General features: G+C 49.4%; 2 protein-coding genes across 5 annotated transcripts in view; one reads left to right on the top strand and one right to left on the bottom strand.

The window, feature by feature from the left end:
• ANAPC2 (anaphase promoting complex subunit 2) overlaps window positions 1-6,209 on the bottom strand; it is a 32,744-nt gene extending 26,535 nt beyond the window's left edge. For all 4 annotated transcript variants that reach the window (XM_050926343.1, XM_050926342.1, XM_050926341.1 and 1 more), the window contains exons 1-3: window positions 6,099-6,209; window positions 3,861-4,483; window positions 1,861-1,993 (exon numbers count right to left, since the gene is read on the bottom strand). In XM_050926343.1, the coding sequence (XP_050782300.1) occupies window positions 1,861-1,993; window positions 3,861-4,483; window positions 6,099-6,185 (843 nt within the window). In that variant the 5' untranslated portion in view covers window positions 6,186-6,209. The remainder of the gene's footprint in view (window positions 1-1,860; window positions 1,994-3,860; window positions 4,484-6,098) is intronic.
• Window positions 6,210-6,560: 351 nt separating this feature from the next.
• On the top strand, window positions 6,561-14,523 carry SSNA1 (SS nuclear autoantigen 1). The gene is made up of 3 exons (XM_050926456.1): window positions 6,561-6,666; window positions 6,907-7,106; window positions 14,288-14,523. Exons 1-3 carry the CDS (start codon window positions 6,615-6,617, stop codon window positions 14,387-14,389), a joined length of 354 nt encoding a protein of 117 aa, XP_050782413.1. The 5' UTR covers window positions 6,561-6,614; the 3' UTR covers window positions 14,390-14,523.
• Window positions 14,524-15,197: the final 674 nt, after the last annotated feature.

Below are 15,197 nucleotides of genomic sequence, written 5' to 3' on the forward strand. Positions count from 1 at the left end.
CAGAATGAGATTTTACTATATTATGCTCCCAGATTATGCAGCTGTTAGTTCAGGGGCAACATGGGGGGACGTGCAGGATCATGTGCCTCTCAGATTTGTTGCTTGGCTTGTACTGAGCATGCTCAGTAACACTGCTGAAGCCAGCTGCCCTCATTCTGCCCCCACACTATCAGCAGCATGGGACCTCTCTACAGCTCTCTCCCTCTTTATAAGACTCAAGGTTAAGGTTAAGACTCCTTCCCTTAAACTCAACTGGGCAGCAGGTGCATTCAACCTTGCTCCCTTTCTTGCAAGGTGGAGTCACCCTGTGACAGGGAGCTTCTAATGGGGTTCTGCAGGGACTGGGTGGATCCAACCCTATTTAACATTCTCATCAATGATCTAGAAGTAAATATAAAATCAATGCTTATAAAATTTATGAATGACAAAGACTGGAGTGGTAAATAATAAAGACAGTGCAGTCATTCAGAGTGATCTGGATCACTTCATAAGCCAAGCCCATTCAAACAAAATGCATTTTAATACAGTCAAGTGCAAAGTTATATCTAGGAACCAAGAATGCAGGCTGTGCCTACAGAATAGGGGGCTGTATATGAGAAAGCAATGACTCTGACAAGGACTAAGGGGTCACAGTGGACATGAGCTCTCAGTGCAATGCCGTGGTAAAAAGAGCTAATGCAATCCTAGGATATATAAGCAGGGGAGGAATGAGCAGGAGCAGGGAGATGATATTACCTCTGTATATGGCATTGGTGAGACCAATACTAGAATACTGCATCCAGTCCTGGGGTCCACATTTTTAAAAGGTTACTGAAAAATTGGAGAGGATGGAGAAATGTGCCACAAAAATGATTTGAGGGCTGGAGAAAAATCCTTACGGTGAAAGACTTAAAAAGCACAATCTGTATAGTTTATCAAAAAGAAGACAGAGGCGACTTAATTATGGTGTACAAGTACCTTTATGGAGAGAAAACAGATACTAAAGGTCTCTTTAATTTAGCAGAAAAAGGCAAAACAAGAACCAATAGCTAGAAGCTCAAGCCAGACAATTCAAATTAGAAATTGTGCCAACTGTTAATCACTCTCGTTAAAAAATTATGCCTAAACTCCCAAGAGAAGTGGTGGATTCCCATCTCTTGAGGTCTTCAGATCAAAACTGGATGCTTTTCTAGAAATTATCCTGCAGCCAAACACCAAGTATTGGGCTCATTACATAGATTCATAGAGTTTAAACATCTCTGCTAGAGGATGTTGTAAAGGCCAAGACTATAAGAGAGTACATTAAAGAACTAGATACATTCATGGCGGATAGGTCCATCAATGGCTATTAGTCAGGATGGGCAGGGATGGTGTCCCTAGCCTGTTTGCCAGAAGCTGGGAAATGAGTGACAAGGATGGATCACTTGATGATTACCTGTTCGATTCATTCTCCCTGAAGCACCTGGCATTGACCACTGTCGGAAGACAGGATACTGCGCTTGATGGACCTTTGGTCTCACCCAGTATGACCATTCTTATGTTCTGAATGCTAGAAGGGGCAATTGTGATTATTTCTTCTGACCTATAGCATAACCCTGAATCAATTCTTTAATTAATACAGGGGAAACAATGAATTGTAATGGCCTGTGTTATGCCGAATGTCAGATTAGGTGATCACGATAGTCCCTTCCAGGCTTAAACTATGTGAATCTATGAAATGGGAAATTTCCACGGGCTTCTATGTCAACAGTTTAGGGGGCTTGGCAGGTCAAGTTAGGATTTCTTCAAATAGGAGATTCATTTTGACATCAACCCTTTAACTTGTGACAGAAACAAGCACATGCCACCACCACAACAGCTCCTGATTGCTGTGGGCCTTACCTCCTGGAACTCATTCAGGAACGAGCGCTCATACTCTCCCCTGCATCTGCGCTCCATCCTCTCCTCTATCATCTTGTGCAGGATGGTGGTGACAGCATTAGCACTCACTCTCTCCAGCAAGTTCAGCCTGTGACTGCAGACAAACAGTGACCTCGTTCAGAACATGTAGACAGGAAAGCACAAAACAAAGTGCAAAGTAACTGGGTTCAGGGGAGGGAAGGGGTAGAGGTCTGTACTGCACATTGGCTAGCATGTGTCAGATTAGGAACTGGCCTCTCTCCACATAGACACAGCAGCACAGACAGAGGAGCACTTTTAATCCTGCCAGATGTCAACATTGTATGGTATTTGGGTGCTCAAATACCAAGGTGATCAGCATTGCGTAAATGTCTAGCTGGACACGGGGCCACAGACTTGAGGGGGATTGGGTTTGCTCAGTAAGTAGGGTGCTTATTTGGGAAGGGATTTTATCCATTAGGAAGGGAAAAAAATAGAAAATAGGGCAACTAGAACAAAACTTACAACATCAGACATTAATGGAAAGAAAATTAGTGAGAATATAAAACTCATGGATTCCAAACAACAGGATATGGTATAATGTGATATAGTCCAAGTCATATCAAATTGTTACACTAGTCTATTGGGGAAAAGCACATCTGGAGACAAAATACATATATTCTATACAATTAAATGTTACTTATAACAAAAATAATGCCTTTTGAGCATTTCACAGGTTTTGGCCACCAGAAAGTTCATCAAACAACGCTACAAAGGAAGAAGCTCCTTTCCAAACTTATAAACACAAGGGTTTTTTTTTTCCATTCCCAGCCAGGCAGAGAAGGTAAGGAGTCACATTCCTAGACCTTTCATTTCTTCCTGGTTTTTGGTTTTATACAAAGCTGAAAGTTCAGTTAACGTTACATCAAGTGGGGGTTAGATTATTTTTTTACACACACAACACTCTGTTAATTCCTGTGTGGGTAATCTTAGCGACAGACAGAATGTCCAGCTATAGCTCCCTATCAGCACAGAGGATCAGAGAACTGGAGTGGGAGCTTTCACATCCCTCCACCAAAGGGAGAGGGGGATGGCTCTTTAGCAAATCTTTTCTCTCAGGGGCCTGTCAGGAGCTTACATTAAATCAGCATCAAAAATAAAAACTAAGAGATTTTAAAAAGACTAAGAATCCATCACCCTCCCAAGGGCTCAGGTCCTATTCTCTCCTGTGATGGTACAACCCCATTAGTTCTCCAATCGCCTATAGCAGCTTCCAGCCAAACTCTGCCAGTAAGGTCTGATATTTCTAATGGGGAAACAAGCAGGTCTGTTTTTAAACCCCTCATTCAGGCCTTCTCCATACATACCTGAGGAGTAATGAAGGGTAACCATGCTTTGCACTCTTGGTACCACCAGATGTATTTCTCCTATTTTTCCATATTAAACGTGACAAACTTCTTCAGGAACCTTAACTTTGCGGGGGGGGGGGGGGGGGGGGGGGCAGAAAATCTTTCGCTTAGAAACACTCTCCCTTTAAAAAACATCAATCAAAGCCCGTGTCCAGGTCAGGGGATGCTCATGCCTCAGCAGAACCTCTTTGTCTAATAATATGCTCAACCACAAAACATGAGTTTGATGCAAGCACCACTGAGTGAGATTCTCTGGTCAGCGCTGTCCAGGTCAGACTCGATCATAAAGGTCCTTTCTGGCCTTAAAAATCTATGTATCAGAAGGGTAGCCGTGTTAGTCTGGATCTGTAAAAGCGGCAAAGAGTTCTGTGGCACCTTACAGACTAACAAACGTATTGGAGCATGAGCTTTTGTGGGTGAATACCCATTACATGTATCCGAAGTGGATATTCACCCACGAAAGCTCATGCTCCAATAGGTTTGTAAGTCTACAAGGTGCCACTGAACTCTGCCGCTTTTATGTAACTATGATGGGCTCCTATCTGGGTTGTGTGTTCATTCTGTCTAACAGACCCCTCCCTTTAAGATACGCACAGGATTTCATTAAGCTGCTGAAACTGCTCCATGGCTGTGGGACACCAGCACTGCTCTTTCTTACTGCTGCAGCCCATACACTGCAGGCCGTCTCCTCCTCCATCCTCCATGTCACTCTCTTGTTCATTTTCACTCATGCTGCTCTCGCACGCATTCATTCTGTCTTCACCCTTCTTCCACTGCCGCATGTAAATCTTGAAGGTGCGGCTGTAGAACTGCTGGATCATCTCCTGGAAAGTCTTTGTTGTGGTGAAGAAGAGGATGGCTTTGAACATGGTGTAGACTTTCTCTCGCAGCATCTGGGAGCCTGTTCCAAGGAGCAAGCCCATTTTGGTCCATTTTTCCAGAAGGTCCAAGCTGTTTAGATAAGGGTCTAGGCGGCACTTGAGCAGACAAAACGCATCCAGGAGAAGCAAGGAGCACTGTGGTTCTTCGGCTGTGTTTTCATACTGGCCAATACAATTCCAGAACTCAGGAGCTATATTTGCCTGAAGGTCTGTCTGTAAAACTTCAGTGAACCATTCTTCTAGGACAGAGTGCAAGCCATACCGTTGCAGCACTTCCACAGCAGCCCTCAAATCACTGTCCTTCAGCAGCCCCACTGAACTGGATCTGGATGCTGCCTAAAGAGAGACATCAAGTTAAATACAAGCATGGGCACCAACAAATTACTAACACTGGACTTTACAAATCAGGAGAAATCACTTCAGAGAACAGGGAGCAGGATATGAATGGAGCCTGTCACTAGTAGGTAGTTGGGTCACATATGTGTCAGGTTGACTGTACGTTACCAACCAGCTGCTGTTTAGTGTTCCCTCTTTGGAGAGGCTGAGGTCTGAGTCTCGCTCCTGATGAGGAGGTGCCCACATCACAAGCATGAACACTGCAATTAGCATCAATTTGCTCCCCTTGCTGGCAGCAGCCATGGAATTCATAAGCTGACTGGCCCATTTATCTAAGAGCCAGAAATCACAACAGCAGCCATTCTGCATTAATAATGGCACATGTAAGTTTCTGTTACATGTCTCCTCTAAAACCAGCAGAAATACTCAGACCAGCCTCAGAACTGGCAGATTAGATTTAGAAACAAGATGAATTTTTCTAGACAAACCAAAGTGAACTGGTTCCCAAATTAGAAGATTTTAAAAATAGGTGCACTCTCTGAACTATTGTGGAGATCCCAAGGCCTGTGGACATCCTCTTGTGACCATCTTTGACTTTGCAGGAACACAAACTAAGGAAATTCCCACATAAAAATGTTGTTAGAATGCAGGCAGACATCCATGTCTCTGGTTTGCTACTTTTCAAGAACAGCTGGATATAAATAAAATTTAGATACCCAGGAAATTCAGAATTAAGTCTGCGCTTATAAGAGGGCCAAAGGTAATACCTTAACTCTGCTGTCCAAGTGATGCCCTATTAGAAAAAGAAAGTGAGGATACCTTACTCGACTATAACAAACAGCACGGTGAAGGTGGACATTCCTCCCAAAAAATCCAGCAAGGAGCTGAGGATGCCCAGGAGCTCCCAGGGTGGGGCTCTATGATCCCAGGTGCTGCCAACTAGCCGTGAGCTAGCAATGTGCCCATGTGCAAACCTCCCAGATCACAAAATTACCGCATTTCTGAGAAGAGGCCAGGCCAGTACAGTAACAAACCCCAGACACAACTATGGGACATAAATAAGAAAACCAGTGGTCTGTATTTCTGATACTGTCCCTGAAAGGAGCAATGTCACAAGGAGGTGGCCGTGCCTAGGCCAGCAGAGTTAAGACAGCCCAGTTACCGAACCTGGCAAATTCTGGATATTTGTGCCTCTCACAAGGGCAGGCTCAGCTCCGGATTCCTGGGTTCTGCAGCGCTTGGCTCAGCTCCTAACACAGACACCCCTGCTGCAGCAGCACCCACAGGCCACGCAGCTGGTGCCCCGCTGTGCGCGGTGCTGTCCAGACCCGGGGACCCTCGCCGTCCCCAGGAGCTTAGAGCCCGAACAGCCTCCAGCCGGATCATCCGGGCCCGCTACACCCCGCACGTCCGGCGCCACAGGGCTTCGGCGCGGTCCAGGCAGCAGCCGGGAGTCACGGGGCGCAGCTCGCGGCCTGGGGCGGCTCGTTCGGGGAGCTCGGGGTGGGGGGGGCAGAAAGGGGGGCTGGGGGGCCGCAGGGGGGCTGGAGAAAACGCTGGGGGGCGGCGGGGCCCAGCTGGGGGACGCGGCGCCGGCCCCGCCGCTCTCACTCACCAGCCCCAGGGCGGCAGGTGGCACCAGGCCGGTGCTCAGCGCGTGCCAGGCCGCCGAGAGCTCCGGGCCGGGCCCCGCCGCCTCCATCCGGGCCCGCGCGCGCGCCAGGAGGCTCTGAGGCGGGGGCGGGGCGGGGCAGGCGCTGGAGGCGGGGCGGAGGGGGAGGGGCGCGGCGGGAGCTGGAGGCGGGGCGGAGGGGGAGGGGCGCGGCGGGGCGGGAGCTGGAGGCGGGGCGGAGGCCGGGGAGGGGCGGGGCGGGCGCTGGAGGCGGTTGGGCTGGAGGCGGGGCGGAGGGGGAGGGGCGCGGCGGCGCGTGAGCTGGAGGCGGGGCGGAGGCCGGGGAGGGGCGGGGCGGGCGCTGGAGGCGGTTGGGCTGGAGGCGGGGCGGAGGCCGGGGAGGGGCGGGGCGGGAGCTGGAGGCGGTTGGGGCGGGGCTAGGGGGCTGCTGGAGGCGGTTGGGCTGGAGGCGGGGCGGACGCCGGGGAGCCGCGGCCGGGCCCGGGGGTTCGGGGCGCGATGACGCAGCAGGGGGCGGCGCTGCAGAGCTACAACAACGAGCTGGTGAAGTGTGAGCGCGGGGGGACGGGACACGCCGTGCGCGGCACCCAGCGCCTACATGGGACAGCGGTTGGCGGGCCCGGGCAGGGCGGGTCCCCAGGCAGCAGCGGGGAAGGGCTGGGGGGTCCGGGTTGCTTGGTCCCTCCATGCAGCCGGTGCCCCCGAGGACCTGCCTCGCCCACGGCACGTGCTTGTGGGATAGGCCTTGCGCCCTGAGCGGCCCGGGGCCCTGACTCGCCTCCTGCCCCAGGTATCGAGGAGCTGTGCGCCAAGCGGGAGGAGCTGAGCCAGCAGATCCAGAAGGAGGAGGAGGAGAAGAACAAGCTGCAAAACGACATCCGGCTCCTGACGGAGAAGCTGGCCCGCGTCAATGAGAGCCTGGCTCGCAAGATGGCCACCCGTAACGAGTTTGAGAAAACCATTGCTGAGACCGAGGCTGCCTACACGAAGGTATCTGGCCTCTGGAGGCTGGGGGATTGGCTTTGTCCAAGGCAGCCCTTTTCGCTCTGGGGGCTTGTGTGTTACTGCGAAAGCACAGAGGCAGGGCCTCTCTCTGCCGTTAGTAAGGCCTCACGTCTAGATCAAGCCCTAAACTGTAATCGAGAACCAGGGGAAAGCAGGGCTTTGTGCTTTGGCTGGACCAAAACCAGGTTCAAGTCATTCCTTGGCTAAAATCCCACTATCACCTACAAACAGAGTAAGTTGCTTACTGCCACACACCAGGGCCTTCCTCCTGTGGGAAACCAGTTGTTCCTTAGCTGGAACAACTCTCCCAAAAGAGGGTTACTGCTGCCAGAAAAACAAACCACAAACTTGCAAAAACCAGGCACTGCACAGTTTGAACATGGGACCCTCAGACCCACACCACTGCCCTCTGCCACTTGACTGTGTTGCGGGTGGCTTGCTGGTCAGCATTAGAACACTGGGAATTGGGATTCCTGGGCTCTCATCCTGGTTCTGGAAGGATAGTCTGGCCTGTTGGTTAGAATAACAGCAACAGACAGGATAAGCAGGTTTGGGCTGTTCATTTCAGAAGGCAGATTGGGTGAGACTTGGGGTTTGAGGTTGGGCTTATGTTTCCAGCTCTACCTGAAGTGCCCTCGTGCAACCTCAGGTTTCTTTCTTTGAAAGCCTCATGCATTCCTGCTATGGAATGGTATTCCCTAGTGATGAGCAGGTGGAACCCTCCTGAAAGCCGTATCCCTTGAGCTCCTGTGCACCTACCTCCCAGGGAATGCACCCCTAGCTGCTTCCACTCCTTTCGCATCACCACAGAGAGTAAAAGCAACCCTCTGCCATGGCTGTTGCTTTCCTATCCCATTAGGCTTAGTTTGCCAAAAGTGTACGTACAAGTAACTTTAGTTTGGCTCTTAGGTAAATAGTATGGTTTTGTAGTGTCTCAGAAAAGGGATATTTCCCCAACTTTTAATGTTCGAGCCTCCGGTCTTGCACTATAACTAGGACTATGTCTGGACTGGACCCCCCAAAGATGTTTGTCAGAGGTCAGGCCTACCATGTAGCACCCCCTCCTGACCTAGGGTTGGCATGGCAGGCATTCCGTGCATCAGTTGCTCTTCTCTCAGGGCTCTTAAGAACTCCACAATGTCGAAGAGAGCATGAGATAAAATTTCCCCGCTGCAGTTCTACATTATTAAAAACAAATAAACCTGAAATCCAATCTCTGCCCAGGACCTCAGGGGTTGCCCAGCCCACCTGTGGACTCCGGCACACCTCTTCTTATGAGAGTTTCTCTTTCTGTCAGCACCTTTCTGCAGCTGAGTTCCAATGATCTTTTATGAGGCACAGGTGTTCTTTATTCAATTAACTGTCTTTGTCCCTTTAAACTAGCTCCTCAGGGGTAGCCTGGGTTCAGACTCCCCTTAAAGGAGCCAGCAACTCTGTGCAGTGCTATATCAGATGTGCATTGTACCTATGGATCTCCGAAGTTGGATGCTTGTGTTGGATTTCTGTCTTGTAAAACTCATTCCCTGGCCCAGTGTGCCACCCATAAGGCTTTTACCTCCCCACCAGGACTGCTGGCTCTGGCACACCTCACAGGAGAGGCCCTGATGGCTGTTGAACCTCTGGATGGGCAGAGTTCTGTGCACCACTGGGAACAACCTTCCTCTGCACTGAAACTTGCAGCAAGCGGGGGGCTAAGGTATCAATTCCAGCCATGGCATCAGCACTGACCTCAGCTAGGGGCTCAAGTGCTGGGTCTGGAATATCTGAGACCCTTCCATGTGGTGTAACCAAGATTCAGCACAACGCCGCACCACATGTGGCCAGCCTGACCAGTCTGAATTTATCTAGCTTCAGCAGCTAACATCAGACGGGGAATATAGCATACCTTTTGTACAGTGAGGGTCATTATCCATTGGAACAATTTACCAGGCTGACAGAGGACCTTTCATAGATTCCAACGCCAGAAGAGATCATTGTGATCATCTAGTTTGACCTCCTGTATAACACAGGACAGAGAACTGCCCCGCAATCATCCCTACAGCAGAGCTTTTAGAAAAACATTGTCTTGATTTAAAAATTGTTAAGGATGGAGAATCCACCACAACCCTTGGGAAATTGTTCTAGTGGTTAATTACTCTCATTGTAAAAATGTGTACTTTATTTCCAGTCTGAATTTGTCTAGTTTCAACTTCCAGGCATTGGATCATGTTAGACCTTTCTCTGCTAAATGGAAGAGCCTGTCATCAATTATTTGTACCCCATGTAGGTACTTAAAGGCTGTAATCAAGTCACTCCTTAACTTTCTCTTTCTTAAGCTAAATAGATTCAACACTTGAGTTCATCACTCTTAGGCAGGTTTCCCAATCCTTTAATCATCTCCTGGCTCTTCTGACCCCTCTCCAATTTATCACTATTCTTGAATTGTGGACACCAGAACTGGACACAGGATTCCAGCAGCAGTCGCACCAGTGCCAAATACAGAGGTACAATAACTTCTCTACTCCTACTTGAGATTCCCCTCTTCATGCATCCAGGGATCACACTAGGATGTTCAGCTGATTATCCACCACAACCCCCAAATCTTTTTCAGAGTCACTGCTTCCCAGGATAGAGTTCCCCATTTTGTAAGTATGGCTGACATGTTTTGCCCCTAGATATATACATTTACATTTAGCTGTATTAAAATGCATATTGTTTGCTTGTGCCCCACTTACCAAACAGTCCAGACCTGAGCCCAAGTGACCTGTGCTCTTTGTTATATACCAGTTAGAGGAGTGTTCCATGGCTTGCACCTGGGAGTGTCAGTCCATGAGTGTGAATGCACGGGGGCAACTCTTGAAGATAAACAGTTACTGTTAAGTAACCTTTCTCTCTGCCTCTGGGAAGAGATACTGGGCCTTGGCCAGTAATAAGGGTTTTGAAGGGAAGAGAACTAGCAACAGCATGCCGTGGAAGAGGAGAATTGAACATGTAGACTTCTGGCTCCAACCCCCGTGCACAGCCCCCTAGGGTACAGGGTATTGTGCAGGCATTTCTTCTTATCCCTGTCTACCACTTTCTCCCACTGGCATTCTATGCGAGGCCCACAGTGCCTTATCCATCCCTAGCAAAACCTGCGATGGTCTCTGGGCCCAGCACACTCCCAATAAGGGCTGTTAAGCATACAGTGCTTTGAACCCTCCTTATACTTAGGACAGCCCCACGGCTTCAGGGTGTGCTTGCTGCTGTCTTAGACAGGCAAAAGCTTAGGGTGGGGTAAGGTGCTGTGATCTCTCTAAGGAACACCTCAAGGCAGATTTAAGGCTCAGTAGTTGTGTTGTGTGGGAAGTGTCACCTGAACGACCTTTCCTGCTGCTGTGGTGTTTGGTGTTTGAGTTTTGGGAATAGAAATCTCTCATTCTGGAAGGGTGAGAGGTGCAGAGGGTTGGGGTGAATACCAGCAGCTTTCACTCCAAGGTGAATGAAGCTTTGGGTGTGTCAATTACCAGCACTCTGCTACTGTCATAGATACTCAAACATTGTAAAAGACAAGGCTTGAAACCCCTTGGCCGAAGGCTCAGTGGTAGAGGTCAAGGCATACTGTGCTGAGCTTTCCTTCCGTACAGGCTGTTCCCATGGTGAGAGGCCAATGGGCACCCCTCTGGGGCTGTTCTTTCTCCTTATATTAAAATTACTTTTGATAAAAATGGGGGGAGGGTGAGTGAGGCCCTTTTCTTTCAAGTGTGTGGGGCAGTGCCTGCAGAGAGCAGCCGAAGCAGATAGTTCTGCAGTGGCGGGGACAGGCAGGGGAAGGTAAAATAGGGCTTAGCCTGGGCCACTGCTCTCCTCTAGCAACTCTTGGAACCCACCCCTTCCCAGGGCACTAATACCCACGTAGCCCCCTCCCCCCCCCTTTGAGAGAGACTGCAGGGAGGAGCCAGCTAGAGAATGAAGCCTTGACAGCTGCAGGACAGGTTCAAGAAGGCGCCTGGGTGCTGATGTCATGAAAGTCCCACACCGGCTTCCCTGCACTATGACTGAGTGACTTCTTCCTCCCCACTCCCCATCTCCCTTGTCTTTCCCTTTTAGTTATTCCCCTCATAACACTAACTGAAGGTTTAGAACAACCAAACCAAACCAAAAACCTGGGGGAACTGAGGTGCTACTTGCTGCCATCAATCACTGCTGGTGCTTGTGTATTGTCCCTTTCCCTACTGCTCTTCACGGCAGGGACTGACTTACTCTACGTATGTCTGGTGCCAGCACAATGGGCCCCTTTCTGGTGGCCTCCAGTTCCGACCAGACCGGAATAACCCTGATAATTAATAACAGTGCTGTTTACTGCTGAGGAAGTTCAGCTTCCATTTTAAAAAGAGTTCTTCACCAATATGCTTTAAACTAGCCCCCGTGCCAGGGCTGTGTGCTGGCTGTGCAGACAGATAGCTCCAGTGCCTCTGCTTCAGCTCCCCAAGGCGGCAACAGGATGAAAATTACTAGGGTCTGGTTAGTTTCGTGGCTAAGGTTTCTCACCCTCTGGGGAGTAGTGGAAATGTGAATGATCAGGGCTGGTGGGAAAGCTGGAACACTGCTGTTCACACAGAGGGCACCCAAAACCAGGGAGTGGCAAAGGGGTAGAGTAACAGCAGGCTTATAGCGAGGGCAGAGGAGGAAGATTGCTTCTCCCCCCTCCCCCTGGCAGACAGCAGCCAGGGTGGAAAAAGAGGGCTCCTTCCACCTGCTAGAGCAGGAACAGGCACTTCTTAGAGGTGACAAGTGGAGTTGGTCATGGGAGGGTTCCAGCAGGAATCCCAGCCCTCTCCTTAGTCACTGGCATTGGTGTGGGGGCCTTCTCTGCAACATGGCTGTCAAGTAAGCCCTGAATGGGTCCGTATCATTAGTTGCTTTAGCTATTAATTGGCATCTGATTTCTATATATAAAACAAACTGGGCATGGTGTGTGGCTCCTGAGCGTAATGAAAAGTGTTTCTGCCCCAGCCTTGCATGTCCTGAGCTCTGTCCGGTTAACTAGACCTCTAGAACATATTCTGTCTCACTGCCGCCTCCTCTGGTCTCCACTGGCTGGTACGACTTTCTGCTGTCAGCCTCATCGCCTTGCTGTCTCCTTTTGTGTCATTGTCAAATCCCAGGCTGAGCTGGCTGTCCTCTCCCAGCCCCTTCCTCAAAGGCTGAAGCTTGGAAAAATTCATGCATGCAAATGGAAATGTTGATAAACATTATCCCGAGAGAGTGAATTCTGTAACAATAGTTATTCCTATTTTAAGAATACACTTTGGTGAGACACTGGTAAAACTCCCATCCACATGGTGTAATTGGCTTAGAATTTCAGTACGTAACTGAGATTTGAGAACGTCAGTAACAAAATACTTGGCAGATCTCTGCTAGCTCCATCCCTGTGACTGTTGGACAGTTCTGAGGAGTCTGGGCCATGCCCCACCTTTGCCCAAAGGTTCATTTCTGTGCAAACTGATGCTCCACATCACCCCTAAGTCTACTGAGCATTTTCTTTGACTAAACAACAAAAAGCCATTTTCTGCAAACGGATCTGATGTTTTGTCACAAGTTTATTTTAAAAACAATTACAACTACCAGTGAGCCCCTGTTGCATCCTGTCAGTCCTGTGGGCTGCGTGGGATAGGGAGGGTCTGCTCGGTGATTTCTCTGTACTATACCTAGCACAATAGGGCCATGGCCCTTGGCTGCAGTTCTGGGCACTACCATAAATAAGTAATAAAGATCTACAGAAAATCTAACTTCTTCTCAGGCAATATGTGAACAGGAAAATGGCTAATATATCGGAGCTGCTTGGTAGCAGTAGTTCAGCTAAGTGGTGTCTGGTCTTTCTGGGAGCTGTACACAGCTGCAAGGGGTACTCTGCCCTTTCCGTGGGAGAACACACCTTCTGGAGCTGGCATAACTCTGTTCTTTTCCTTCTGAACTCAAAGCTGCCATCTCAGAACGGCCAGCTCTGAGTGTTCCCAGGCTTGTATGAATCCACCCATGGCAGCCAGGACTGTAGGTTATTCCTACAGCTTTCTTTCTACCTGTAATAACCCCTCAGGCCAACAGTCACAGGGATATGGTGCTTGTGGTGATCAGAGATGTTTGTAATCTGTAGTCAGTCAAATCCAGTTTCTTATTCAAAGAGCTCTTGCAAATGGAACTGACAAGTCACATCAGTTTGCACATAATTTAAACTTTGGACTAGGGAGAGCATGGCCCCGGCTCTTCAGAACTGTCCAGCGGCCACGGCTTGCAGTTACACAGCCTCAAATCTCACTCAGTTACATATTGAAATCAAGACAATTACTCTGGGGGACAGGGGGAGATCAGGGTTTTGTTTGTGCTCAGAAAAGTGCATTATTAAAATGAGGAATAAATGTTTAGAAATTTCATCACAATGGAAATTTAACACTTTTATGCATGATTATTGATTTTTTTAAACTAGGTTAGCCTATGAATAAGGAGAAGTCAGTCCTTTTTCAGGAAAAACCAGGGAAGAAGTGCTCTCTGCCCACTAGCTGTGTGGTTAGAGTACGCAGTTTGTAGGGGGAACTGGGTTAAATCTCTATGCCGCCTGAATCAGACCAGGGACTTGAAGTTGGATTGCCCATGTCCCAGAAGTATGCCCTAGCCACTGAGACGTAGGAACAGTAGGGCTCTGGTTCTCCTGGTGAAACTGGTCCTGTTCATATGAAATACTTCAGTAGCCACGGAGCTAAGATTGGATAGCTAACAAATACATTCGAGTTCAACTCCAAGTTACTGATTTGATGCAGGAATTTCTGGTGTATGCTGCAAGTCAGATTGGATGATTGGGGGTCACTTCTGGCCTTAACTTCTATAAACGACGGTGTTTGCCAGTTACATTTTTAACTGTTTTTAAACAAATTGCCTTTGTTAATATTGCTAGATGCTAAGGCCAGAAGGGACCATCTAGTCTGACCTGCGTGACACAGCCAGAGAACATCCATCCAGTGGTTCCTGCCTTGAGCCTGGAACGTGGGTCTGACAGAGCATATTTCTTAGGAAGACACACCCAGGCTTGAGTTAAAGGCTCAGAGTGCTGGAGACTCACCCACTCCCTTGGCAACTTGTTCAAAATCTGGCTCAGGCTAAGAGAAATGCTGTTTCCATAAAATGAAGTAACTTGTTTCCCGTCCTCCCAGATCCTGGAGAGTTCCCAGACGCTGCTCAATGTCCTCAAGAAGGAAGCTGGGAATCTCAGCAGAGCCACGGAACTGAAAAGTAGCATCACAAAGGAGAGCTGAGCATTTGGACTCAAACCTCCTGGCATCACTCCAGGGAGCTGCAGCGCCTTCTGACCCTGGCCCACATTGGCATTCTGATCTAGGCGCTTGGAATGGAAGCAGCATCTAATAAAGGCTTTGTTTTGCAAACATAAGTGTTCATTTCAGAATAGCCTCAGTGCCGGGTGGGAATCCATTCCACTTCAAGCCACATCCAGCAAAACTCAGGCTGGGTGTGTAACAAGTGCCAGTTAATGGGGTCATGATGCTGTGGGAGTGCAACTGTGCCTATAAGCAGCAGCCTCAGGCAGTGCAGCCCTGGGAAGAAATGTGACTTGGGACATCAGCACTTTCCCTTTCAGTTACTCCTGGGGGGGATTCTGCATGACCGCGCACCTGCAGAAAACACCGCCTCACAGAAGTCCTGTGCTTCCCTGCAGAGAATGGGGGCAGACGTGGGGATGACCATGGGTGCAGTTTTGTGGGAGATTGCCCCTCGAAACCAGAGGCAAGGAACAGGGTTACATGATACTGCCCCCCCATTTCTGCAAGTGCAGAGCTGAAGGAGGCGGCCTCTAGGCTCTGCTGAATCTGCAGCTGAATACCACCTCCTGGGTTCTACTGCCAGTCAGGCTCCCCTTCTGTGTGCTGGAGCCTTCCTGTTTTCTGTGCAACAGTGAGTGCCTGCTGTGGGGAAGAGGCAGTACAGCAGGGAAGGAAGGGGGTGGAATAGAGCAGGGGGAAGCAGTAGCCCAGCCTGCAGTGTCCCCTCAGCAGCAGCTGGGGCTCCCCTGTTAAGCAGGCCCATCGAACCCTCACTCATACAAAC

The sequence above is a fragment of the Gopherus flavomarginatus genome, chromosome 17, assembly GCF_025201925.1.
Source record: "Gopherus flavomarginatus isolate rGopFla2 chromosome 17, rGopFla2.mat.asm, whole genome shotgun sequence".
Lineage (NCBI taxonomy): Eukaryota > Metazoa > Chordata > Testudines > Testudinidae > Gopherus > Gopherus flavomarginatus.